At 37.8% G+C, this 26,430-nt stretch overlaps 4 protein-coding genes across 5 annotated transcripts; 2 read left to right on the top strand and 2 right to left on the bottom strand.

Moving 5' to 3' along the window:
* Nucleotides 1-1,862: 1,862 nt before the first annotated feature.
* Nucleotides 1,863-6,170, bottom strand: LOC117622392 (switch-associated protein 70). Its single transcript, XM_034353049.1, has 10 exons — nt 5,885-6,170; nt 5,685-5,789; nt 5,284-5,345; nt 5,121-5,204; nt 4,983-5,014; nt 4,763-4,844; nt 3,794-4,022; nt 3,226-3,453; nt 2,759-3,051; nt 1,863-2,644 (listed from the first exon to the last, which is right to left on the bottom strand). Exons 1-10 carry the CDS (start codon nt 5,906-5,908, stop codon nt 2,296-2,298), a joined length of 1,488 nt encoding a protein of 495 aa, XP_034208940.1. The 5' UTR covers nt 5,909-6,170; the 3' UTR covers nt 1,863-2,295.
* A 3,140-nt stretch (nt 6,171-9,310) lies between these two features.
* LOC117623031 (anaphase-promoting complex subunit 5) lies at nt 9,311-17,247 on the top strand. 2 transcript variants are annotated; one of them, XM_034353869.1, is made up of 20 exons: nt 9,311-9,710; nt 9,798-9,957; nt 10,051-10,172; nt 10,343-10,592; nt 11,159-11,336; nt 11,431-11,509; nt 11,609-11,694; nt 12,094-12,223; nt 12,339-12,371; nt 12,574-12,822; nt 13,042-13,119; nt 13,234-13,493; nt 14,098-14,157; nt 14,283-14,350; nt 15,217-15,322; nt 15,409-15,550; nt 15,656-15,754; nt 16,193-16,457; nt 16,664-16,731; nt 16,862-17,247. In XM_034353869.1, the coding sequence occupies exons 1-20, from the start codon at nt 9,540-9,542 to the stop codon at nt 17,021-17,023; spliced, it is 2,766 nt and encodes a 921-aa protein (XP_034209760.1). In that variant the 5' UTR covers nt 9,311-9,539; the 3' UTR covers nt 17,024-17,247. The 2 variants fall into 2 exon arrangements, with proteins under 2 accessions (XP_034209760.1, XP_034209761.1); XM_034353870.1 differs by lacking the exon at nt 13,042-13,119.
* Nucleotides 17,248-18,754: 1,507 nt separating this feature from the next.
* Nucleotides 18,755-21,512, top strand: LOC117621220 (4-hydroxyphenylpyruvate dioxygenase). Its single transcript, XM_034351566.1, has 2 exons — nt 18,755-20,167; nt 20,347-21,512. The coding sequence occupies exons 1-2, from the start codon at nt 18,825-18,827 to the stop codon at nt 20,531-20,533; spliced, it is 1,530 nt and encodes a 509-aa protein (XP_034207457.1). The 5' UTR covers nt 18,755-18,824; the 3' UTR covers nt 20,534-21,512.
* On the bottom strand, nt 21,483-23,415 carry LOC117621221 (GDSL esterase/lipase At2g42990-like). Its single transcript, XM_034351567.1, has 3 exons — nt 22,779-23,415; nt 22,167-22,656; nt 21,483-21,792 (listed from the first exon to the last, which is right to left on the bottom strand). The coding sequence occupies exons 1-3, from the start codon at nt 23,142-23,144 to the stop codon at nt 21,599-21,601; spliced, it is 1,050 nt and encodes a 349-aa protein (XP_034207458.1). The 5' UTR covers nt 23,145-23,415; the 3' UTR covers nt 21,483-21,598.
* Nucleotides 23,416-26,430: the final 3,015 nt, after the last annotated feature.

The raw sequence follows: 26,430 nt of genomic DNA, 5'->3' as shown, positions 1-26,430 counted from the left end.
GGAGCTAATCTTGCATAATCCTTTTGTTTATTTTTAAAAAAAAAAGTATATGTCACGTGAGGGGCACTATAAAGACGTGTGCATACGAGAAATTATATAATAGTACGGTAGTAGGATTACATGGTATAGCATGTACACGCGTTATAATATGGGTAAACGACATGGTTGATATTTCCTCCTTTTACGGAATAGTATCAATAAATATCCACTTATATTATAACATGTGGACAAATTATACCACATGACCATACTACTGCACTACAACACTATAATTACTTGGTGTATACATACATATCACGTGATAAGTGCTATAGAGATATGAGAGCATTTTTACTCACCAATTTAACTTAAGGTGTACCTTCATCATCCTTCTCAACATTTGACATGTGTCCATGAGCATAACCATGATCCATAAATACAAAGTAAAAAGTTAACTATCGTTAGGCCCATGGACACGTGTCAAGTGTTAAGAATGATTGTGAAAGTACACATTGGGTTAAAGTGGTTGTGGGGATCTTTTTTGTTCCAACAGCTCTAGGTGGACTTGGGCCACTGTAAAGAGAGAGTGACGTTGCCCCTTTGCCTGAGTTCAAGAATTAGGCCCCAAAATACCCCGAAAGAATGCTGATTCTTAGGGAATACTCTGGTTTCTTCTCACCAAGCTGATAATGATTGTTGTGAACTGAAATTTTGGCTTGGCTTGAGTGACTTGTGGCATGGGAGCTAAGTCTCCACGAGTTTAGCAAGAGGTTAGCAAGAGCGTCTGCCTGACTTGAAACAGTATTTTGGATCAAGGCTATTTTAGAGCTTGGAATGGCTTCTAGTTTTTGGAAAAAAGGTAAAGGATGGCTTTTGGAAAAATGAGAGGATAGTTGCTGGGAGAAGAAGATGATGGTTTCTGGAAAAAAACAAAAACAAAAACAAAAAGAGAAGATGGTTGATGGGAGAAGAAAATGATGGTTTCCAGCAGTGAGATTATAGCTTGCTCTATTGCTGCTGTTCTTTATTCGTTCCCCTTCTTCCCTTTTGGGCGCTTCCTTTTATAGCCGCTGAAGCTCAAGCAGGTGATGAAAGAGCAGCTCAAGTTGGTGACACAGTAAGTATGACTGAGGCTTTAGTGCGGGGCAATTGGGGGTTGGGTAGTAGTCGCTGAAGCAAGACTGGTAGTGGTTTTGGTGCTGTAAGGTAGAAAATTGGAGATCGGGTAATAAAGGCTGGAAGAAGACACGCTCTCTGCTTATCCATTCAATAGGCTCAATACAAATGGGCTTGGGTTTTTGTGCTCCCAAGCAGCCCAAAAACCTCCATTTTTTGAACTTTTTGATGGGCCTCCTTGTAACCATTCACACCACAACCCTCTCAACAAGCCCCATGCATGTATGTGGCTTGTCGGGTGGTTTAGCATAGGAAAATGTATTATTTGCTTAGTATGACATGTACACTATTTCTATATTTATTTAATGGATAAATTCTCAAAATATAGCTTGGATTAACGCATTATCGGCATTATATATTATATTGGGCTTTAAACATTCTTGGACTTCTTGTGACATTTTAGGCCTAAACAGTAGTGAGCAAAAATATTTCCATACACATATGGGTGCATACACCCAATTACAATGCGGATTCTCTCCACTTAATGAGGTTTAACCATATAAGTTAGATTCCAAAATTTTGGATATTCTTTGTCTTTTGAGAAACAGTTCCTGTGGGGTTTGCTTTTATAGTTGTAAATGACCACACCATACCCAAAAAGCAAAAACCACCATCAATATTCAATATCATAGAACTTCTCGTACTGCCCGCAGAAAGGAGAAAAAACTCACAGAAATGTAAATAAATAGATTAATAAAACGAACAAGTTGGGAAAAACGAAATGTTCGGATTGTTGCACAGAAAATTCCACTTAGGTTCTTTTCAGAAACATGATAGATAGTTTAGGAAGAAGCTCCAAAGATACTTCTTCCACATAAGTATAAACCCTCTGTTAATAGCACAATATGAACACAATCAGGATAAATTTTTGCACGTGGCCAGCGGGATCACATGGAACGCATTATACAAAGATGGGCCTAGCACGTGTTTTCTTTATCTGTGGAATATTCGACACAATGCGGCGCATACAGACGTGTAGCCTGATCCATGCAGACTCAGGCTGCCAAGACCTCAATTTGATAAATGAAAGGGTATAAAAAGTACACCAAGTTCACATTTCTCCTATAACTGACTTCTATATAGTCCGCCGCACGCCCTACAATTTCAAGTTTTCTGCTCTACAAACGTATCACTTCATTTTCAAGGCTGATGAAAAGAGTTCCCTCCTTGTTCATGTTGGTTACCAGCTGGTTGGCTAACAACAGGAATATCCAAGCTACTTGCTTCCGACTCGGGGGCAATTTCTCTTACATCAGCTATCCTTGCATCTTGAGCCTGAATGTCACTCCATTCACCATCTCCAGCTCGCCGGTGGTTGACCTGATCCCCAGCCATGTGAACTACACTCTCCCCTGGTACTGGGACTGTTCTAGAAACACTGAGGCATGCTTTATCAACATTTTCTTCAGACAAGTCTACATGTTTAGTCAGGGGTGTATTGCCAGACTCGGACTTCTCCTCGAACACTTGCTTCGTATCAATGTGATGTCTGTCAACATGAAATGGTTGATTAATAAAATATTGATGATATCTTAATAAGGGACTAAAGGATTATAATCCCCAAGCCACTTATATATTGGGTAAAAGGCAGAAGGTACTAAACCTTTGAAGCTGTGCTTGCAACTTATTCACATAGACCAGGAGCTCTTGCTTGTCCTTCAGCGCAGCTGATTCTTTCTGCACAGCCTCCTTTATTCTAGCTTCAGCATCTGCCTCTGCAACCCTAACCTTCTCCTCTGCTCTCACGACAGCTGCTTCTAATATCACAACACGCTCTCTAGCTTTTGCAAGCTCAGAACGCCACATGTGTGCCTCCTGAAGAGCAGAATCTCTCTGCCTGATCAATTGGTCTCTTTCTTTGCTTAAGGCCATAGCCTTTTCTTCAGAATCTTTTAGCTACAAATATAAACAAAAGCCACACAAAAAGTTGAACAATCAAAAGTGCTCTCAGAACAAAAAGATCAGTCTTTTTTTTCTTTTTCCAAATTAATAATTTATAGTAGTGGAGGGGGAAAGGAGATCACTTATCCAAAGACACTACAAAATTAACAAAGAAGAGCTTATCAATACCTTTAACATGGAAGATTCCAGCTGCTTATCTGAATCTTTTTTTAAGCGCTCAATTTCTGCACAAACAATTCTCCTTTGTTCATCAATTGTATGAGCTGCAGAGGCTGCAGCCTCAGCAGCTTCAGCAGTCTCAGTTAATTTTTCTGCTATTTCTTTAATTGTTGAGTCGCGTGCACGAAGGTCCCTAGCCAAATTTTGTAGTTCGTCATCTTTGACCCGTAATGTCTCCTACAGAACAGAGATACACAATCAGAAAACAAAGTCTAAGTGAAATAAACTATCACAAAGAGCAATTGGATTTGAAGGACTGCAGAGGAGTCAACATTCCTCATGTTTGCTTCTCACAAGTTTGGAAGAAATTCAATGATATAGCATGTTTCTATCTCTATTGTGCACAAATGAATGTTTTAAACACTATAGGGTGTCAATTACCTTCTAAAACTGTTTCTCATGACACAGAACTGATAAAGTACAATTGAAACCAGGGCCCTTTCATTAACAAACTATACTGTAAAAGCCATTTCAAAATGAATGTTGGCAGTGTAAATAACTAGATCATAAGCAGTACCTTCATAATTGCAAAATCATCCATTGGACCATCAGTTGGCTTATTTGTTATCACTCCCAAAGCATTTCTCAAAGAAATATGCATTGCTGCTTCAACATCCTTGGAACTCTCCAAAGCAGTCGAATTGGCAGCAGCAACTACTGCTGCAACCGTTCCCAGTTTCGCAGAACCATTTCCACTCAAGGAATTCACAGCTTCTTTATGGGCCTTTAAAACCAATTGTGTTGCTCTGCATCAGAGGAGAAAAAAATGAAAAAAGAGCAAAAGACAAGATTAGATGAAACATGTAGTAATGGAAACTGCTAATCCGGTCTTTATGGAAATGATTCGTCAAATACCACACAGGAAAAAAAGGAAAGGTGGAATTTTTGTCAGATAAGCATTGCCTCTTTCACTATGACAACAGAAAATTAAGTCTTTTAGTCTTGAAAATGCACCCTATTCCAATTCATCCCCAATGGACCACAGGCTTCTATTGACATCATACAAAAAATTTACATCAACCATATGATGCATGAATAATATCTTTGACTGAAGTAACATAACAAACTAAGAGTCCTTTTTCCCCTGATAAGTCACATTTTAAGAGAAGTAACTTGCTAATATATTACTTGAAGATGAGGAAATTTTTGGATAAGCCATTACATTTGAGCCTGTAAACTACAAGCGAACTTCACAATGCCCAACTATATGCAATGGGCGGTCTAAAAGAGAACTCAAACTACATTGGGAAAGTTCAAATTAAATAGTACGAATAGGAAAACAAATTCTAAAACCCTTGTTTTTTCCTCAACCCACAGCGATAATCTCCATTACATGTGTTAACTAATTTCTCATTTAAATCAGCAGCATATAACTCTGCCCTAGAGGTTATAAAGTATTTATAACATGCGCATAAAGACAAAACTGTACGATATATAATAACATCTACATAATCACTACAGCATAATGTAAAGGGAAAGAACTTACTGTAGTGTTGATACCCATGCTCTAGCTGCACCAGGAGTCTCTGCACAGAGGAAGTAGTCTTTTTTCTGTGGGGTCCCAATATCTAAAGAATGAAGTTAAGAAGCATGCAAGTTCAGAAATTCCGATCCAGATTTACAAGAATGTTTTCTATAGAAGTTAAAGATATGCCTCATTTTGTTTTCTACATTACGGAAATACTAGAGAAAATAAATGAGGATACAGAAACAGCAGCCATCATACTTTTGCATCCCACTGAAAACACAAAACAGAAAAAGAAATCATGTAACCCATCATTGAAATTACAACCTGCACAGATGACTGTTATATAAAACGGATATTATGCAAAAATGAATCTTACTGGAAGTTCACTGGAGAAAGGGTGATTGTGCTATTTGCATCAAAGAGAATGGTTCCCTTGACAGTCGGCTCATTTCTCCTAATCCTATATCATAAAAAAGTATGGTGTTGGTCAATGCATCTACAAGGCATAAATTGAAGTAAGAATGTCTTGCACAACTAACTTGTATTCCATTCTCCCTGTTGTCGGGTCTAAGATCACCCACCGCTCGTTCCATTTTCTCAGCTGTTAAAAGAAAACAGCAGTTCAATAATTTCCAGAACAAAGAGCACTACAAAGAAAAGCTCGCCAAACATCCCAGTGTCCAAATTACATTTAGAACTCTTTCAAGCATGACTTCAGTTTTGAAATGACCGAACTTCCATAATATCAACGGGAGCTTAACATTTTTCTAATTCGCAGTACAAGCGGTTCAATGAAAAGCCAACAGAATCTAAATTCGGAATTTACCCAACAAAAAAGAAACTGAACTTTCGCAAGAACCAAAATCTAATCCTAAAAATAGTTTGAAACCACAAAAAAAGAAAGTAAAAGAAAGACAAATGGGAGGCTATGGGATCGTACCGTCTCGGATCGCTTAAGAAGTGGGCCCTGCAACAAGTTCCGGCCAGAACCCGAAGCCAGATGACGCTTGATCTTCTCCAAGCTATTCTCTGCGTCCGCAGCTCTCTGCTCGAACAGAAAATTCACAATTGCCCACCATGAATATCAAAACCTTTTCAAATACATACAAAAAACAAGTAAATATAGGCAAAGGGGCTGACCGGAGGGGCACCATTGGTGGCCATAGTATTGGTAGATCGAGAGGATCGAAAGCCTGAAACTTTTGGTAAATTAGAGGCCTTTTGGTTATCGGTGAGGTTGAAGAAGGCTGTTAGGTTTGTTTCATTTCATGGACTAGCAGGTGAAGATGATGATGTTGCTTTCTAAGCTTCTAACACGCATTAAACAAAAAATAAAAAAGGAAAAAAAAAAGTGAGAATTTTTTCCTTTTATTGACTCTTTTCCTGTGAGCTACTTGTTTCTTGAGATTTTTTGGCTTAGAAATACTGTTCTGGCTTACAAGCGGTAGATGGGTCCCGCTAAGCTTGATGCGTTTTTAGATTTGTCTTTTCATTACCAAAAATAAATAAATAAAAACCTTATATAGGTGATGGAATATAGATGGTTGAGTTCTTTTACTTTTATTCATGTGATCATAGATTTGAAATTCGTAGACACCAGTAAATATTTGTGTAAATCCTCTTACTTCAATTGTTTGTATTAATAAAATAAAATAAAATAAAAGGAGTTTTGAAGTATGTAATGTGATCACATTATCACAAACAAAACAAAAAACAAAAAAAAAACCAACTAGCATTTAATTTAGAGACATTTTTTCTCAATATTAGAAGAGATTCAAGTTGATAGTTCCTCCCTTGATCAAATAAAAATATATTTATATTATTTTGACTATTTATGTCCGTACACATGTGCAAAATCACAGTTTGAGTTTGATGCATGTACAAAAATAATTTATTAAAAATATAAGAAAAACTTTCTACTCACATGCCATTAAATGTAGGAGTTTTCTACTTCTAGGGGATGATGAAATATTTTCTGTTGGAAATATATTTGCTCACCACTTTATCCTAATGTATACCTCACCACCTTTCTCAACATTTGACACGTATCCATAAGCATAACCATAAGTCCATAGTTAACTCTTTGCTTTGTATTATAGAATCATGATTATGCCCATGAACACATGAAGTGTTGAAAAAAGTGATAATTATGAGATCCCAAGCCTATACATTTAGATGTTGTGCATTTACCTGCATTTCACAACATCTAGACCATCCTAATAATCTAACCGTTTAAGACATGACACATGACACATAAGGAAACTTTGAAAAGAAAAGAAAAAATCTAATAACTTAATTCAATTTAAAATTTAAAAAGTAAAAAATCACAAAATCCAAGATTAAAAAAACAAAATCAGAAAGGCAACTCCCTCTTCCCTCCCTTATTATCCCTGCCACCCAGGCCACCATACAAGCCACAATTTCTGTCTCTACCACAAATCTACCCCTACAACCATGAAATAAGCAGGTGTCAACACAAATGCAAAATACAAATCAAACTGGTTTTCCAAATTGTTGAATGTAGGGATATATTTTTTTTGGTAAATTGATTATATTGAGAAGGGGCGATGAGTGAAGATGTTTATTCAAAGGATATTCCATTTTGATCTTCCATATAACACTTTTTCATGTACTTTGAAGGTTATGGGTAACTTTCGTGGATTGCTACTTTATTTTTTATTTAATCAATAAAAGACTTGTTAATTTTAAACACTTTTTTTCGTGAAAAATAAATAAATAATACTTGTTGTTGATATGTCATATTTTAAACGAATAGATTAATAGAATAGTTCAGATGTTGCGAAATGCGGGTAAATGCACAGCCTTTAACGGTGTGTTTACTAATTAGGAATTGGAATTCTCATCAAGAATTGAATTTCACCTATAGAAGATTCCTGCGTTTACTTCACATTAAGGAATTGAAAAGTAAGTGAGGCCCACACAAAATTAGGAATTGAATTCCTGATTTTGGAAGAATTCAATTCTTGGGTGGGAGATGGTATTTGAATCCCTGGAGAACTAATCTTTAAGAATTCACCTTTTTTTACACATTATATCCTCATACAATTTTCGAAATTCTAAATTTGCCATCTACTTTAACCCGACAACAAGGACATTTTAGTAATTAGCACCACTTCTGCCCTAATTCCATATGTTTTAGTAAACAATTTCAATAGGAATTCGAAATCTAACTCTTCTCAATCCATATGGTTTTTTGTTGTTGTTGAGAAAAGATGGTATTTCATTCAACCGAAAGGAACATTATATGGTAAGAACTAGCATGTTAATGACGGCCTCGTTAAAACCTTCCCAAAGAAAACAAAACCCCGGGATAGGAAAGAGTACCACCAATGTTATCGACTAAACAGAAGAGTCAAACAACTTATATGAAACAAACCAACCTAAAACCCAACCACAAAACCCTTAAAACAACATCTCATAACTACGTAGGTACTATTAGAGAAGTCCTCCTATGATCTAGAAAAAGCATCATAGTTCTTCATATAGAGTCAAAAACGTACTATAGGTATCAAAATAGATCCAACCAATCACCCAACCATTGAAACACATCCCATCACTACGCAGGTACTGTCAAAGAAAGCCTTCTATGATCTAAAGAAAGCATCATAGTTCTTCGTACAGAGTAAAAAACGTATTGTGAGTATCATAACAGATCCAACCAAACACCAATCGCCACCTCCAATTTTCTTGATCTAAAGCCCCAGTTGACAAGTAAGGGAGACCAAAATTGGCATCTTAGTCTGAAGAAAATTCCGAAGAAAGATCTTCATAGTAGGAACGTTTATCGGTTGCTAAGCCCACAAACGTTCCATAGGAGAATTATTAGGGAGACCTTGGAGACCCCTCGAGGCTGGTCTCCTCTGCTTTGTCAACAAAATCCTCGATACAAAAACTACGCTTATCATAAAAATCCATGCCACTAACAATTAGATGCCCAACACTAGTTTCCGCAAGCTTCTGATTCCCGTTTGGTGCCGCATACTTGTCATCCCTTTGAGTAGAAGAAGTAGTGGCCACGTCCATAGCGTTAAGATGGAGACCCCTCACCAGTGACTAGTCCTTGGGAATCCAGAAAGGAAGTCGACACAGCCACCCCACAGAGAACCAAAGAGCACAAAATAAAAAATAACGTCGTACCCAATATACCAAGAAGAACCAAAAGAGACAATTAGAGAAGACTGAGAGAGACGGTGTAGAGAATGAGTAAAGAAAACTGGAGAAAGTCTAACCCTAGCCGTCAAGGCTCTCCTCGTATGAACAAGAGAGTGACCCCCTCAATCCATATGATTTAGTAAACAATTCCAATAGGATTTCATAATCTAATTCTCCTCAATCCAACTCCTCCTCAATTCAATTCCTCATTAGCCAATTATGGATTAGTAAACATGCTATAAATGTAGAGGCTCGGAATCCATAATTATGATACAACTTGCATTAAAGTAGTGAGAAAAAATGCTCCAATTTTCTTTTTAACTTCTTTCCATTTTGCCACATAAATAAATATAAATTTTTTTTTTGGATCAAATCACACAAATCAATAAACAGATAAAAATGGTTCTCTTCCTCTAGAGAGGAGAGCAGAAAAGAAACCAAAACTTCCCGGTTCTTTTTTAAAATACCCATTTTCGTCTCTAAAAACCCCTGCAAAACCTCAATCCCTAGAAAGACTCTCACTTCGACTCTGAGGTAAGAGCTCTGGCTACGATCCTCAATCCACAACCAGAAAAGTAGAAGACAGAGTGAGAGTGAAACTGCGAGAGGTGCGTCATTTCGAATGGCCGGGATTGTGAAACCGCCGGGGGCTTTCGCAGTGACGCCACACAAAGTCTCAGTCTGCATATTGCTTCAGGTCTACGCGCCGGCCGCTCAAATTTCAGTCCCCTTCCCTTTCTCCACCGTCAATCAGCACAACCGCCTCGGCCTCTTCTTGTTGTCTCTCACTAAGGTACTTCCAAGTTTTCCCTCTTCTCCCAAATTAAAGCTTCAATCTTTGGACAACCCATGTAATTTAGTTGCTATTTGCTTTTGGCAGTCTTATGATGATATTTTTGAGCCCAAATTGGATGAGCTTATACATCAATTGAGGGGGATTGGGGGCTTATATAACTATTGGTTAACCGACCATTTAACCAGTAAGCTGTTGGCTCTGTCTTCGCCGGATGATTTGTTTAACTTCTTTAGTGATATGCGAGGTCAGTTCATCTTAAATTACCCTTTTTTGTTGTTGCTGATGTTGTGCTGTACTTGCTTGCTGATAGTCATTTGGTTTTGATATTTTTCTTTAGGAATCCTTGGCGGTCCCGAAGCAGGTGTTCTGGAAGATGACCAAGTCATTTTGGATCCAAATAGTCACCTGGGGATGTTTCTTCGTCGTTGCATACTTGCATTTAATCTTTTATCCTTTGAGGTATTGTTAGTTTTTTTTATCTTTCTAAAAATACATTCCATTTGTTTTTCAGTTCCTTCTATATTCGATGGGGAAATGAGTGTTGTGTTGTGTTTGTTCTTGTTAGTTTTTATGGTAATGAAAGCTTTTACAGGGAACTAGTGTTTCATATAATTTTAATATTAATGCAGGGTGCATGCCATCTTTTGACAAGTATAGGGATGTACTGTAAAGAAGCTATCTCAAGTTGTCCTCCGTATGAGGCACCTCACTTAGATGATTCTAGTAATGATTTAGAAACACCTCCGGAATATGAAAACATGGAACTGGAGAATCTTGTTTTTGAGAAAGTCACTGAAGAAATCGAAGCAAGGGAAAGAGCTGGTGGAAGAGTTTCTTTTCATCTTCATGCACCCCAAGCACTTGTTGGATTGGTTGAAGGTATACAAAGCATCATTCTCGTGAAGCATGTAGAGATGCTATGACATCATAGAGGTCTTTGTGCTTGACAACAATGGTCTTCAAAACCTACTGCATAAAGTTATTTTTGAATCAAATAGGACACTCCTGATATGGGATAGAGTTATGAATAGTTGAAGCCACTTGATATCTTCATTGAAACTTGTGAAGTTTGCTAATAGTATTACTTAATCTCCAGATCAGTTAACATTCCTTACTAAAATCTAACACAATCTTGATTTCATTGTCACTGGCATTCTGGAGTCAACAAATAAGTTTGAGAGCCATCTGGAGCACTTCAAATTCAGGCAACATCATGATCATTATATTTATATCAATTATTTCTTTTACTCTATCTGATTCAAACGTCCAAATATCTGTGGTTCTGAAACAAAACCTGGCATGCGAGGGACAAAGACAAAGAGTTTCATTTGTTATGCTCACTATTTTTGTATTCCATAATTGATGGGTTTGCTCTAAAATATTGTGTGTTCAAATTTCAATGCGATGTCAATCATAATCATGCATAATATAAACTAAACATGCAGATATTGAGGTCCCTGGTGACCCAGAATTCAAACATGGCGGCAAACTTAGAGAAGCTTGTCATTATGCACATCCTACAAGCAATACATTAAGAGATCTTGATCCCAGTGGTGGCATATTCCTACGAACTAACTGGCAGATACAAGGATTTCTACAGGAGCAAGCTGATGCACTTGAAAAGTAAGTGATGCATATATCTGTGAAAATTTTGGTTTTCCTATTTGTTTTATGTTCGTTAGGTTGTACTGAATCTTAATTAATATTCGTTTGGAAGACAGGGGAGCTCTTTCTCTTTAAATGATTTTGAACTTATGCTAAGGCAGCTTCAAAAACTGGCACCTGAGCTACATCGCGTTAGTAACTCGCATGAATTTTTTTCCTGTTTGGTAATTTGTGTTGTACTTGCACTTAGAGTATGTTTCTTTTGTCATTTTTTCTGAATTTTGATGCAGGTTCACTTCTTGCGTTACTTGAATGGTTTGTATCATGATGATTGTATTGCTGCTTTGGAGAATGTTCACCGCTATTTTGATTACAGGTATGTCAGAACTTAGCTCTGTATCTAGTTTGATAATTACTTGATCAAGTGCTGTTGCAGATGTTTCTTTCATTTGGTAACCTAATACATTGAATGTAAATTGGAAATGGTGAGCCATTGCTATTCTTGGTGATGCTCCTATTAAAGGAGATAATTGTTATGACTGGATCTATCACTTATCTTCATGGCTTTTCATACATGTCCAATGGCATGCTCCTAGTCTTGGTTGTCTCAATGAAAGTTAAGTTTGACATTATTCATTGGCTTATGTTAAGCCTTTAAATGATGGCTTTCAAGCTGCAACTTTATGTTAGTTGGTCACCATTTGTGTCCACCATTTGGTCTCTTTTAAATGTATTAAAAACAAATTAACTAATCCAATAAACATTAGCACAAAAGTGCAGGGATTGAAGGATTTGATTTTGTTCCTCCTGCATCTGGTTGCAATACCTTTGGAAGATATGAAATTGCCTTGCTTTGTTTGGGAATGATGCATTTCCATTTTGGGCACCCGAAACAAGCTTTGGAGGTGAGCACGAGGAGGGGGCCTAAAGAACTCAATTTCCTACTCTCCTTTAGTTATGAAGCATTCTGTCATTATATTTCCCTGTGTTTAATAATTTTCTGCTTGTTACAATCTTCAGGTTTTGACTGAAGCAGTACATTTTTCTCAACTGGTAATTTTCTTCGTTTATGTAGTCATTCTTATCTTAAATCACTCGTATGTCATCATGTCAGTAGTTATATCGTGTCTGACTTTGGGTTTTCTATAGCCATTTGGATTATATACATGCATCTCAGTTAAAAAAGCATCGTGATATTATTCTTCCTTCACGGATATGTTGTCTACTAGGGCCTTATGATTTTCAACTTGTGCAGCAAAGTAATGACACATGTCTTGCTTACACCTTAGCAGCTATCTGCAATTTGTTGTCCGAAACTGGTATATCTAGTACAACTGGAATACTGGGCTCGTCATATTCCCCTTTAACCAGAATAGGCATTTCACTGTCTGTCCAGCAACAACTATTTGTTCTCTTAAGGGGGTCTCTGAAGAGGGCAGAAAATTTGAAGTTAAAGCGTTTAGTGGCGTCCAATCATCTTGCGATGGCTAAATTTGATTTAACGGTGAGCACGGCATTGCAATGTATTTTTACGGAAACCTGTAGTGTCATGAATATGTTTTGGTTTGCTAAACTAGATGTAGCATGAATTATTGTTTTCTCTTATATATTCATGGTGGATTGCTATCCTTGTTGCAGTACAGTTTCTTTTGCGAAATAAAATTTCATCTTTTCATTAAAAAAAAGAAAGAAGCAAATTGTAATTTTGTATCATCATTTGCAGCATGTGCAAAGGCCTCTAGTTTCATTTGGTCCCAAGGCTTCAATGAAGCTTAGAACAAGTCCAATTAATGTTTGCAAGGTAATGTGGACTCTTTGAAGATATTCCAATGGTCTTCGATTATCTAACATGTTAAATTGTTCAATTTCCTAACATTTCTCCCCTCTCCCCTTCTATTACGTATAATTCTTGCAGGAACTTAGATTGAGTTCTCAACTGATTAGTGAGTTTGGGTCCGAAACTTCTTCAATGACAACTGATGGTGCTTTTAGTACTGCATGGCTTAAGAATTTACAGAAGCCAATGGATTCACAAGTCTTGTCACAAGAAAGTGGATCAGGAAGCAATAATGCTTTCCAGTTCTGTGCGCAACCAAGTTCTGTCCCTGCATCTGTGTTGCAATTAGTAGGCTCTTCATACTTACTTCGTGCCACTGCATGGGAAATATATGGCAGGTGATCTTTAGTAAAAACCTGTATTAGTTTACTTTTGTTTCTTTTCTTTTCTAATGCTGATCTTTAGTGATGCTCCTTTCATTCTTTTATTTTTATTTCTTTTCTAATCAAAATGAAAATTGCAAATTTGTTAAGAGTGTTAAATAACAGTTATGACACTTCCTAACAACGTAAGGTTTTAGGAATAGTCGTAAACAAACAAAATGTAACATAATACCAAAGTGTCCCTGAATTCAAATCCTTGCATCTACAACCTCACAATTTATACGGAATTTCATATGTTGGGCTCTCTTGATCTTTTGGGGTGGGGTCCACAAGTGAGGGAGAGACTTAGAGAATAAGATAATTTTTATTCAACATCCTAGTAGCTTAAGCTTTCAGGGAATAGTGGTAACCACCAACATTTAACATAAATAATAAGTATTGTATAGATTCCCTGCTGAGAAAAAAGTAGCTATGACATGAATAGATTTATCTTTTCATTATTCTAGAATTCTTGATTTCATTCTAAAGACTAGTTTTATTTACTTTTAATTTCATACTACTTTCTAGGACTATGATGCCTTGCTTGTTTTAATACCTTTTTCTTTTTGCATGTCATCAGTTCCTCTCTTGCTAGATTTAATGCACTTGTTCATGCAACTTGTTTTCCTGATGTTTCAAGGTAATTTCTAGCTGAAAGTATCTCAAGATTTGCATATCGTGTTTCTATTCCTTTCCTATAATATAACCTTCTTTCCATGTAAATGTTATATAACTTGAACCTGACTACTTCTTGGATGTCTTCAGTTCATCTGACACAGCATTAGCATATTTGAAGCTTATCCAACATCTAGCAGTTTTTAAAGGATACAAAGGTTAGATGAAATACTTGAGTACCTTTCCAGTAGTCTTTATTTAAAATTTAGTGATTGTGATAGTGTTCAGCTAATCACATGTTCTTTACTTAAAATTGTATGTTTTATATATATATATTTCATAGTCCTGGTCCACATGACTGACCTGCTTTATGTGTTATTTATATGTCAAATAGTGCCCCATATCAAGAAAAGTTCAACTATCATAAAAAGAGTGATGCATCTATAACATCACATAGAGTTTCACGCTTGCACTAGCATTTGGGGAACTATATAAAATATAATGCCAAAAAAAAAAAAGGCATCCACTGATGGACCTCTTATTCATCTTTTTCGCCTTAATAAAATCTTTGGTTCCTGGAAAAATGTATTTTACATAGTTGGGGTTATACTTTTAGACAAAATGAGGCAAAAGATTAACACCCTGGAAAATGCTTGGTGTTCTTGATTCTCCAAGCAGCCATTTTGCTCCTGCACATAAAACTCTTTGGTATTCTTGTTAACATTTTGAATCAATCTGTTTAGGTAGGGGTGTTTAGTTTGTGCGGAGAAAAGGAACCATTTTATAGTTTGTGGTCCTTATTATTGGACTTCAAAGTCTTTTTCTGTATGTCATATTGTTAATAAATGTGTCATTTATATGTAAGACCTGTATTCCCTTTACTTTTTCTTTGGTATAAGCACTATGTTGAGTTTACTATTTAAAGAACTCTTGTAAACAAAAAGAACTACATTTTTTCTAAATGTTGCCATTTTCTTTTATGGTATGTGTACTCTCTCTCTCTCTCTCTCTCTCTCGCACGTAAACACATGCACGAATGCTGTTCATCCTTGATGACTTGTTTTTTTTTTCTCTCTTTGTTTAGAGGCATTTGCTGCTCTTAAAATAGCTGCAGAGAAGTTTTTATCTGTCTCAAAATCACGAATCTTGTTACTAAAACTTCAGCTCCTTCATGAGCGTGCTCTACATAGGTAAGTTTACCAGGGACAATATTTTGTGAATATCTTGATTCATATACAGTACATTTTATGTTATGACCTTACCAAATATTATTTAGAGGACATTTGAAGCTTGCCCAACAAGTATGTGATGAGCTTGGAGTCCTGGCATCATCTGTCACTGGTGTGGATATGGAATTGAAGACGGAAGCAAGCCTTCGAAATGCTCGTACTTTGCTTGCGGCAAATCAGTTCAGTGAGGTTTGATATTTTCAATACATTGAACTTCCTACCCTGGGACTATACTCCATCTTCCAATTGTGTGGCATGCTTTTTCCTTAGCTATTTTGACATATTTCATTGCAGGCAGCAGCTGTAGCACACTCACTCTTTTGCATGTGTTACAAATTCAATATGCAAGTTGAAAATGCCAGTGTTCTTCTATTGCTAGCTGAAATCCACAAGGTACAATTTACATTTTATGAACAACGTGGTTGGAGTTCAGACATACTAGAAATTCATTTCCCAATGGTCAGCTTTTTATAAATTGTGGAGGAAAGTTCTTATTTATGGCTGAACATGCCAGCCCCCCATGCACATACCAAAAAGGAAAAGAAAAAAGAAGATATAGAAGGGGTTGGGGGGAGGCAACCATGGTCCATATTAATATGTCCAGGAAATCTGATGTGCTGGTATAAGTTGTTTCTTATATTTTAGTATCTTCTAGATTGTGTATCTGTATAATCCAATGTTGAAGAAATGACATATTTTCCACTTTAGTTGTTTGAATTTGAAGTTTCTTGGCACCCTGTCTTCTTTGCTATGTATGTCTTTCTCTATTTGTATATTTAACCTTCTATAAATTCTGCAAAGGTAAAAGTTGTTTTATTTTTTTTTTGTCAGAAATCAGGCAATGCTGTTTTAGGTCTTCCGTATGCATTGGCAAGCCTCTCATTTTGCCAGTCATTTAACTTGGATCTTCTTAAAGCATCAGCCACACTCACACTAGCCGAGTTGTGGTTATCACTTGGATCAAATCATGCAAAAAGGGCCTTGAGCCTTGTGCATGGGGCCTTTCCTATGATTCTTGGTCAAGGGGGTTTGGAGCTCCGTGCTCGGGCCTTCATTGTAGAAGCAAAATGCTATCTATCTGATCCAAGCTTTTCCGGTAAGTCAACCATAAGCAATTTTGTCAACAAACTCCAAATTGTTGCCCCATCTTCTTTAGCTATCATGCATATACGTGTTCCCTCTTAACATGTTTCATTGTCGATGAATCTTTTTCTGTGTTGCTATCATCTAATTATATTTGGCTTTATTTCATTTGAAGTCCTAATTATTTTTCGCATTGCTGTCGTGAATTTGACTCGCCAGTTTTTGAAGATTCTGATGTTGTGCTGGATCCTCTAAGACAAGCTTCAGATGAGCTTCAATTGCTGGAGGTAAACCTACTTCTGAGCTTCAACCCTGGTACAAGGACTGTATAAAATATTAAAGTCTACTTGTGTCTGCTTTGTGCGTCTTGGAAATGCTTTGATATTGCATTGTTTATGGTATCCTTCTGGTGTGCAGTATCATGAATTGGCGGCGGAAGCATTCTATTTAACGGCAATGGTCTTTGACAAACTGGGAAGACTAGAGGACAGAGAAGACGCTGCAGCTTCATTTAAGAAACACATTCTGGCCCTTGAGAATCCGCAAGATGAGGAAGATCCTCTCGCCAACATATTTTGAAGGAAATGAATAGTAGTTGTATATTGAACATGTAAAACAAGCCATTTCAAATGATTTATGCTCCGTATAGGCCACAGCTGTGTATAGATTTATTTACCCAATATGTTTTTATCCTCCTACTGAACATGTAACTTTCTCAAGGAAGAAAAAAAAAACCCAGACTCCGGCGAAAAGCAGGTTTTTTAAGCTCAGAAATTATTGTATAATACTGCAATATTCCTGCATGTTATAATCCGTCCACTGTTAAAGTATGAGTCAATGATATCCATCCACAGCCACATAGACCAGTTATACCATGTGGATATACAGACGCGTTATATCACGTGAACACGTAGATGAGTTATATCCCGTGGCCCTACACCTAGCACTACACTTTAATTAGGTGTCAAGTAATGTCTAAAATATCGATGATATTGGAAATATCGGTAGTCCAAAAACACGGAAATTTAGATAGAAATATTGAGATATTATTGATATCGATAAAAATTGAATAAAAACTACGGAAATTGTAAGAAAAACTTGGAAATTTTTATTGAAAGTTTGGAGGATGTTTATTTAGTCAATTATATATTAGTTTATCACAAAAAATTAGAAGGAAATGCATTGCATGATGGGTTTAACTGATTTATGTTAATTATATAGCGAGCTAACAAACACTGCATGAATGTAGAAAATATGTAGTAATTAATGAAAAAATATTAAACACATCATAATCATTTATATATAATAATTTACTACAATATTTTACACTTTATACATTGCATGGTAAGATATATAAGTGACTTAGTACCGCATAAAGTTTCTATGAAGTTCAAAATTTTCACTATCTTCATTATCTCTATGTGTAGAGTAAGTGTATTGTGAAGAGTAGCTATCAAATGATAAATCCCCAAAATAGTTTTGTATGTAATTGTTAACATGACACCCATATGGATCCAAAATTGGTTGACATTGTCCATAAGCAAAATCATTTGAAGATTGGGTCTCGGATTCTTTCCATGAGCTACTCGATTGGATATGAAGGGGTCGAATCCCTTTTGCGTGTTTTTTTTTTTCCTCCATTTTTTCCATTACATTGATATTTTCAATATTATAGTGATATTTTGACAAAATATTGCTAAAGTGTGAGCGAAATTATCGACATTAATATTTTCCGATATTATCGTCGGTATTCTCGATATTTATATGATGTGTGTGGATACGTTTCGAAATATCCGTGACTCGAAAAAACGATAATATCCTCGATATTTCGTTGATATTATCGATATTTTAGATTATAGTGTCAAATTTGCCAGCCAGAGTTTACCATTATTACAGGTTTTGCAAGAGGGGATATTCTGATCATTAAAACTTTTTGAGAGTCATAGTTTTCTCCGCTACAACTCGCGTCTACAAACTTCTAGGCATGGTCCTCTCTTAGATTTTGAGGGTCTTATGCGAAACTTAAATTGGGACATTACATAATCTAATACGAAAATATTATAAATAAAAATTTGCCATAACTTAATGTTATAAGCAATTTTTTTAAAACTAAAAGTCACCATCAATAAATATATAATGACAATTAGAAATCAAATTTATAAAATTAAAAATCACCATCAATAAATGTTTTGTATTGCTTTGAATGAAGAAAGTACTTTTTTTTAGAGCAGAAAACTAATAGACCGAAAGCACAAATATCTAGCCCAATACTATATACGGGACCTGTGTGGTGGCGCAAGTGCCCTTGCTTCCAGGTCCCAAGTTGCGTCACTCAACAACCTTCCTCTCAGTGACAGACTCAGAACTGATCACTGTCTGGATGAAGGCCAGTCTCACACGTCTGTTCCACCATCACCCTGTACAACCACCCATATCCACCCACGTGTCAAGACAATCAGATAACTCCACCCATGCCGCGTGTCAGCTCACCTACCTCTCCAAGTCCACTGTCAGTCACTGCTATATGATCCTATGTTCACCCCCCACCACCACCACCGCGACCGCCACTACGACAGCAAGCAGCGTCATGGGCCAGGAAAACGACAGCCAATTGAACCTCGTGGGCTTCTCCAACTTCGTTCGGTCCAATCCCCGGTCCGACCGGTTCAAGGTCCACCGGTTCCACCACGTCGAGTTCTGGTGCACCGACGCCACCAACTCCGCCCTCCGATTCTCGTGGGGCCTCGGCATGCCCATGGTAGCCAAATCAGACCTCTCCACAGGCAATCAAACCCATGCCTCCTACCTCCTCCGCTCCGGCGACCTCAACTTCCTCTTCACCGCCCCGTACTCCCCCACCCTGACCAGTACCGATGATCCGACCCGGCCCAACAACTCCACCGCCTCCATCCCCACCTTCGACCACTCTGCCTCCCGGGACTTCTCCTCCCGCCACGGCCTCGGAGTCCGCGCCGTCGCCATCCAAGTCGATGACGCCGTTTCTGCCTTCACCACCAGCGTCGCCCACGGCGCCAAACCCTCCGCCCCGCCGATCCTCCTCGGCAACCGCGTCACCGTCGCCGAGGTCCAGCTCTACGGCGATGTTGTTCTGCGCTACGTGAGCTACTCGAACTCTAGTGACGTCTCGGACTCGAACCCGGACCTCTGGTTCCTCCCCGGATTCGAAGCCATGACGTCGTCATTTCCTCTCGACTTCGGGCTCCGCCGTCTGGACCACGCCGTAGGCAACGTGGAGGATCTGAAATCGGCGGTGTCGTACGTGAAAGGCTTCACCGGGTTTCACGAGTTCGCCGAGTTCACGGCGGAGGACGTCGGGACGAGCGAGAGCGGGCTAAACTCCGTCGTTTTGGCGAACAACGAAGAGATGGTTCTGTTTCCGATGAACGAGCCGGTATACGGGACGAAGAGGAAGAGTCAGATTCAGACGTACTTGGAACACAACGAAGGCGCTGGAGTTCAGCACCTGGCTCTGGTCAGCGAAGACATATTCAAGACGCTGAGGGAGATGAGGAGCCGGAGCGGCATCGGAGGGTTCCAATTCATGCCGTCGCCGCCGCCGACGTATTACAGGAACTTGAAGAAGAGGGCTGGGGACGTGTTGACGGATGATCAGATCAAGGAGTGTGAGGAGTTGGGGATTTTGGTGGACAGGGACGACCAGGGCACTCTGCTTCAGATTTTCACAAAGCCTGTTGGAGATAGGTAATTGATCACGGTTGCTCTGCTCTTTCTTTGTTAAAATTGTTAATTTTGTGTCAAAGAAATGGTCTTTAATTATGAGGCAATTGGGGCTTTTGAAAAATGATAGCTTCATGCTTAAAAGAATTTCCTGCTTGATCTTATGACATTGGGTTAATTGGTTCTTGTATTAAAACGGGCAGGCCAACCATATTCGTAGAGATCATTCAGAGAGTAGGGTGCATGCTTAAGGATGAGGAAGGGAAGGTTCACCAGAAGGGTGGATGTGGTGGGTTTGGGAAAGGTAACTTCTCCGAGCTCTTCAAATCCATCGAGGAATACGAAAAGACTCTCGAAGCCAGACAAATTGCAGAGCCAGCGGCTGCTTGATTCGCCTTTGCTCATGATACTGTGAAATAAGATAGTTGCTGAAGCCAGGTTCGTTGCACTCATTTTAGGGCTGGTAAGCAAGTGTCTATTGTGTATAACAGGCTGTATGGTTGTCACTGTTGGTGTTTTTGATCTATGCACAATGACATCAATGTTCGTTCTAATTATATATGTCAAGTGTAATCCATCATCAACCTGTTGCACTCTGGACATGTTTGTAATAAGCAACTTCAAGGAGGAATAGAGATCGAAATATTAGCGTCTTTTGTTCTTGATATTCTTTGTTTGTTGGATCTTGTAAAAGCTTTGTAAGTTTGGTTTCAAATAATTGCAAAAAGGAATTAGCTAAATCCAGATAGATGCTGGTAGCTACTGTTGATCCTTCCTTGTTAACTAATGGAGGATTGCAGTTTGTTTTTAGTGACGAAATGCGATGTGGAAGTTTTAAGTTATGGTGAAACCGGCAGGAGGTAGCTTTGGATGTATGAGTGGTTTGGATCATATGTGAAGTATCAGGAGGAGGAGGGGTTGAATGGTCGGAGCATCAGCATTCACAGAGGAGAAGACAAGAGGTCAGGGGTAAGGAAGATTCTGAACCTTTTATATCTCAGATGTAAATATGAGCCTCAAATTTCCAGGTACAGCTCTCGCTGCTGTAACGAAGCTGCAACGGGGCAACTTTAACCTATTAGTCTTTGACTTGTGGAAATGAGATTGGTGTAGAGATGGGTAACTAACTGCATGGAAGGATAGCTAGGATGCAGAGCCGGGGCTGATTATTTTTGCTTCTTTTTGGTAAATGTTTTGCTTCGAGTCTGCAATAGCTTTATTTCTGTTCGTTGTTCATTCTATCTGTTCATCGTTCACTCCAAATAATTTGGAAAGTGGCAAGATCTTCCCAACCTATGTAACATCCTCTGAGTTCCCAAGTGTGGATGACTAAGAAATAGAGAGATGAAGGGGAACCTTCAAACTTCGATGTTTGGTCGTCTTTGAAATTTCATTCCACTAACAAGGGAGATCCCGTTGTATTTGCTTCAATGTTGCACATTACATTTTACAACATCAAAGAAACTTTGCTAAATAAGTTTTAAGAGCATTATCTGAGATGATTTGATTGGTTTTCTCTGAAGGATGGAAGGCATCCCAAAATACATACTTATTTGCGTCTTGGCACGTAAAGGGATTATGTGGATTACATAGGAAACTCATCTCAAATCTCCCGGTGCCACAGCATCCCACTCTTGCTTCCTCCAATCCTGTCAACGAAAAGAGAACCATTTTAAAACCCAAAATGTCAATTGGACAAGCTTAAAGAACAAGGAAAAACATAGAGAAATCAAATTCAAATCAGTTAAAGCAACCTAGAACCAAAAAAATTCTGTGAACGGGGTCTAGTCCAATAGAAAAGGACATTGACTTGCAAATCAAAGGTCTTTGGTTTGAATATCTTAGTTGTGTGTGCGTGTGAAATCCCCCGTTCCATGTAGTTTACAATATCGCGTGTACTAAAAAACTAAAACTAAAAATTTTGACGTTTTGAAATTTGACTCTCTTCTCTTTGAGGGAAGCTCAGAATTAGAACTTTAAAGTCATAGAACCAACCAATCATCAAATGCAAGTAAAAACTTACCAAAAACAGAAGGCCTTGTTATGATTTGCAAGAAAATGTAATAAACATCTACATATACCGCCTCAAGCCCCGGAAGCTGATTGTTCAGCTTTGCCACCATCCCCTTCAACTTCCGATTAAACTCCAAAGCCACATTGTTGCGTTCCTCCACACATGCATGCAGTCCCATGATATTTGTGGTCCTTTCCAAGGGCAAACACCCCATTGGAGGAAGCCCTGCTAGGGACATCCTCCGAGCCCCAAGAGCATATAGTTTCTTCACAAAATCTGCTGCAAGATTGATCAGGAAGTTCTCGTACTGCTTCACGGTGAATTGGGATTGTCGGTCCGGTAATGTATAGTAGTTTTCAAGGAAGTCATTTGTTCCTATACTAATCAAATATAAAGCATCACTTAGTAATTTTTTTGCCTTCTTATTTCCAAGATAGGCTTTTAATTTCTTCTGGTATTCCTCGTAGTATTCCACTTCCTTCCACAGTGGAATCACACGCTGAAATAAGGATATAATTGTAAACATTTTTGTAGCATTTGGTTAGCATAAAGAATTTGATGAGATATATAGCTTCAACATGTTTAATTGATGCAGACTTTAGAAGTTGATTGGTCACTTACAGCAACATCAGAAGTTGTGTTATCATAGCCGGTTCCTGCAGAAGCAAAGCAAACACCAGTAGCAAAATCTGATATGTTATACATTGGATCCAAGTAGGCAGGTATGGTTGGCTTAAGGCCTAGACCATCAGAGATGAGGTCAGAAGGAATTCGGCCGTTGCAGAACCGCCCCGTGGGTTGGCCTCCCGGAAAATCTTGACCATAAGGCTGAAAGTTGCTCCTGGCAATTGTTGGAATGAAGTTGTTGTTACCTGAGTCAACAGAAGAATCTCCAAACACTATGACTGCTGGAACTTTACCTCTGCATTTGGCAAATAGTGTTAGTGTTTGAACTAAGAAAATCCAAGGAATGTACAAGTTTGCCATATTGTTTTGTGTCTGGTATAAGGTTCTAGCAAGCTCACAACTGGATGGGAATGATAGATTGGTGGGAGAAGGAATCTAAATACTAGTTTCAGATTTATTTAATGGAATAATGGAAAATGTGGATATATAAATGAGAAAGTTTGGTGGGGGGTTCTGCTTTTAATGGCAGTAGGAAGCTTAGCATGTACCAGCATTATGGGGTGGAAGCTTAACCAAAATGGGGTTAAACACAGAGCTGCAGTAAATTCAGTGAGTTCCTGGGTTTCTGCAATCATAGAATTTTGATGAAAAGGAATGAGTAAATAGTGAATGAAACCATTAAAAAGGCAAGTCTTTATTGGCACCAAAAATGGTTGAAAAGTTTGTCAATCAGTTGAGTTGCTTGTGTGATTGTTAGTATTGATAATGCCATAAATGTAGTAGATGGAGTTTGTCAGATTATCTGCAATACTGCAACTTGCATTCAATTCTCCATTCCATTTCTGAGAAAGGTCTTCCTGCAGTCCTTGTTACCAAAAAATCAAAAGGTGGTATAAAAAAAAAAAAAAAAAATTTTCCTGCAAGCCTGATAAAGTGAAGACAACATGATCTAGCAGTGTACCAAGTAAGGTACAAATACTTACAACCTTTTCTGCCAAACATAATGAAAACTCAAAACTCCCAAAATTTAGGGACACAAATGATGTTTGAGAAGACATAGTTATGGATTACAACTTCTGATCTGGGAAACATAGTTATGGATTTGAGAAGAAACAGTGCTCTATCTTTTGAATACAATTAATCTAATCTACAGAAAGGGGAATTCGAAGTTGAGTGCAAGTGAGGCGAGCTCACTGCTCTGGCCTACTGGCCTAACCTTTGTCTGCGAAGCAAAGAGATCTATCAACAAAACTTTTATCTTGCATATTGTTTCTTTGAGAAGTTTATCTTGCATATTATTGGGAGAATGAAGATTGGGCACTGGATGTGACCCATAATTAAGAGGTGTTAAAGACACATTAAAGGCTTCCTAACAGAGAAACTGCTCTGGTTGGTGCTTATTTATGAGGAATGCTGATCTTGCCCCTTGAAGTACACAGTTGCCCTATTGCCCTGAAATATTAGGTTTAATAGCTGGGGACTCAAAGTTATGATTTATATGGGTCACATCACATGTGGTGGTTAGATTCAACATTGTTGCTTTCACCTTTCTTTCATCAGAGATGATGCTGAAGTTGATGATCTGTGTTTGTAGCTAAAAATTCCAACAAAAAAAGGGAAAAGATTAAGGAACCATGTAGCTATCTTTGTTGCACATCAACTTATTTACAAGTGTCATGAAATTGCAGAAACTTGATAAATGATAGAGAAGCTTCAAGCTTCATGCCCTTCTATCAGACATCAGCTCCTTGATCTACCATATCGTACAAAACATGGGCCCAACAGTGTTTTAAAATGATCCAGGGATGACAAGAAACGTTCTAACAGAAGACTTTTTCTGAGGGGACCATAAAAAATATTTGTATCGCCACACTTAGCACACTAGTACCAATGAGTGTGAAATCATTATTCAATTAGTCTCATCTCTTTATGAGAGCGATAGATACATAATTGTACATGTCCGCCAACGAAAAAGTTCACTTTTTGTGTGAGGTAGACTCTAAAATGGAATATGGCATCTCGAAAAGAGATTTGGGCTTGAGTTGAACCGAGCCTGGCCCGTAAAAATTCGGACTGAACCCAACCTAGTTTACAGTTCCCTGGCCCTTAAATGTGTGAACTTAAAGTCATGGTTAGTTGTGAATTGATGGAAGGGGTCAACATAAAACAAATACATCCATTTCACGAGTCACTACATTTTGATAAGCAAGTAATCCTTTTGCAGAACTTCCTTTGTTTAGTAATAAACAACTCGGTTTAATTTAGAAAAATATTCACAAAGATATTTCTTGCGTGAGCTGTGCTCTAAATACTTCAACTAATTATGAATTAATTAGTACAGTTGGTTGAATTTCCAGGCAAGCATGAAACATGAACAGGAAATCTCAAGATTAATCCAAACATCCCCATCAAAGAAAGGACTATCCATGCCTTCACAATATGAAATTTTTATAAAAATTTGGTTGGAGCGACCAAATAACTAATATAGAATTGAATCTAAAATTTTCAAAGAATCATGCATTATAAAAATTTGACCAATCAAAATTTGTCGAAATTCGGATGATTTTTCTACTTTTATTTTAATATTTTTCATGCTATAAAAACCATGTATCAATTGCAACACAAAAAGCTCAAAACTCAAAACTCAATGAAGGGTTGGAAATTAATTAAAATGGGAAGCTGCTGTTGCTCATCAGCCTATGTGAGCTTAAGCTGCAGTGAGACAGTGGAGAGAGACAGGGTTAGAAAAGGTTATGTCCCAATTCTGGTGGGGAAAGAAATGGGAGACATGGAGAAGCTATGGATACCCATCAAGCTCCTCAGCCATCCAAGAATTGTTGCACTTCTCAGAAGGTCAGCCCATGAATTTGGGTTTCAACAACAAGGCTTGCTTAAGATTAAACATGATGTTCATCTTTTTAAAGGTATGATAAAGAGCATATTATCAAAATCAAAACAAATATATGCAAGTAAAATGAACATTTCTATGTAATTAATGATCACTATTCTAGCTGCATCTTCTAGAATCTCTCTCCTGGCTCCTTCTATTATTGCGAATTTCACATCTCGGACATTTTAACCTTCACATCTCATTAATACCTTGTTTTGATTAAATGCTCCACTATATTGTTTCCAACATTTTAACCTTCACATCTCATTAATATTTTAGACACAATTACGTACTAATTGGTTTTGGTTAGATACTCCGATATCTTGTTTTCAAAGGCATCAAATGAATGAAGGTATGATGACATTGTGCACTTCCCTGACGAGGGTAAAATTTAATTAATAAAATTTGTATATACATAATTAACAGTTAAACGAAGCTGAAGAAATTGCGCTTCAATAGTGTAAAATTATCTTTTTAGAGTGCTAATAACAGCTCCCTTGAATTGACGCGGAAAAGAATAATTGCAATACTCCGCAATAGAAAGATCAACTTCCTCCAAACGACGACGTTTGGATTTTCAAAGTTTTGTAATCTATGATCTATGAAATGAGCTCATCTAGATCTGCATGCATGCAGCATGACTTTGTTTAAAGAAGTATATTTCTTCAAAAAAATAAATAAATATAAATCTCCTTAGAAAATTAAAAATAAAAATCATTACTTTGAAATCTGTGAAAACTAAAATAACTGGAGGTC

Source organism: Prunus dulcis, chromosome 3 (genome assembly GCF_902201215.1).
Source record: "Prunus dulcis chromosome 3, ALMONDv2, whole genome shotgun sequence".
Lineage (NCBI taxonomy): Eukaryota > Viridiplantae > Streptophyta > Magnoliopsida > Rosales > Rosaceae > Prunus > Prunus dulcis.
Note: the sequence above shows the minus strand (reverse complement) of the source record. Positions and strands in the feature narration are given on the sequence as shown.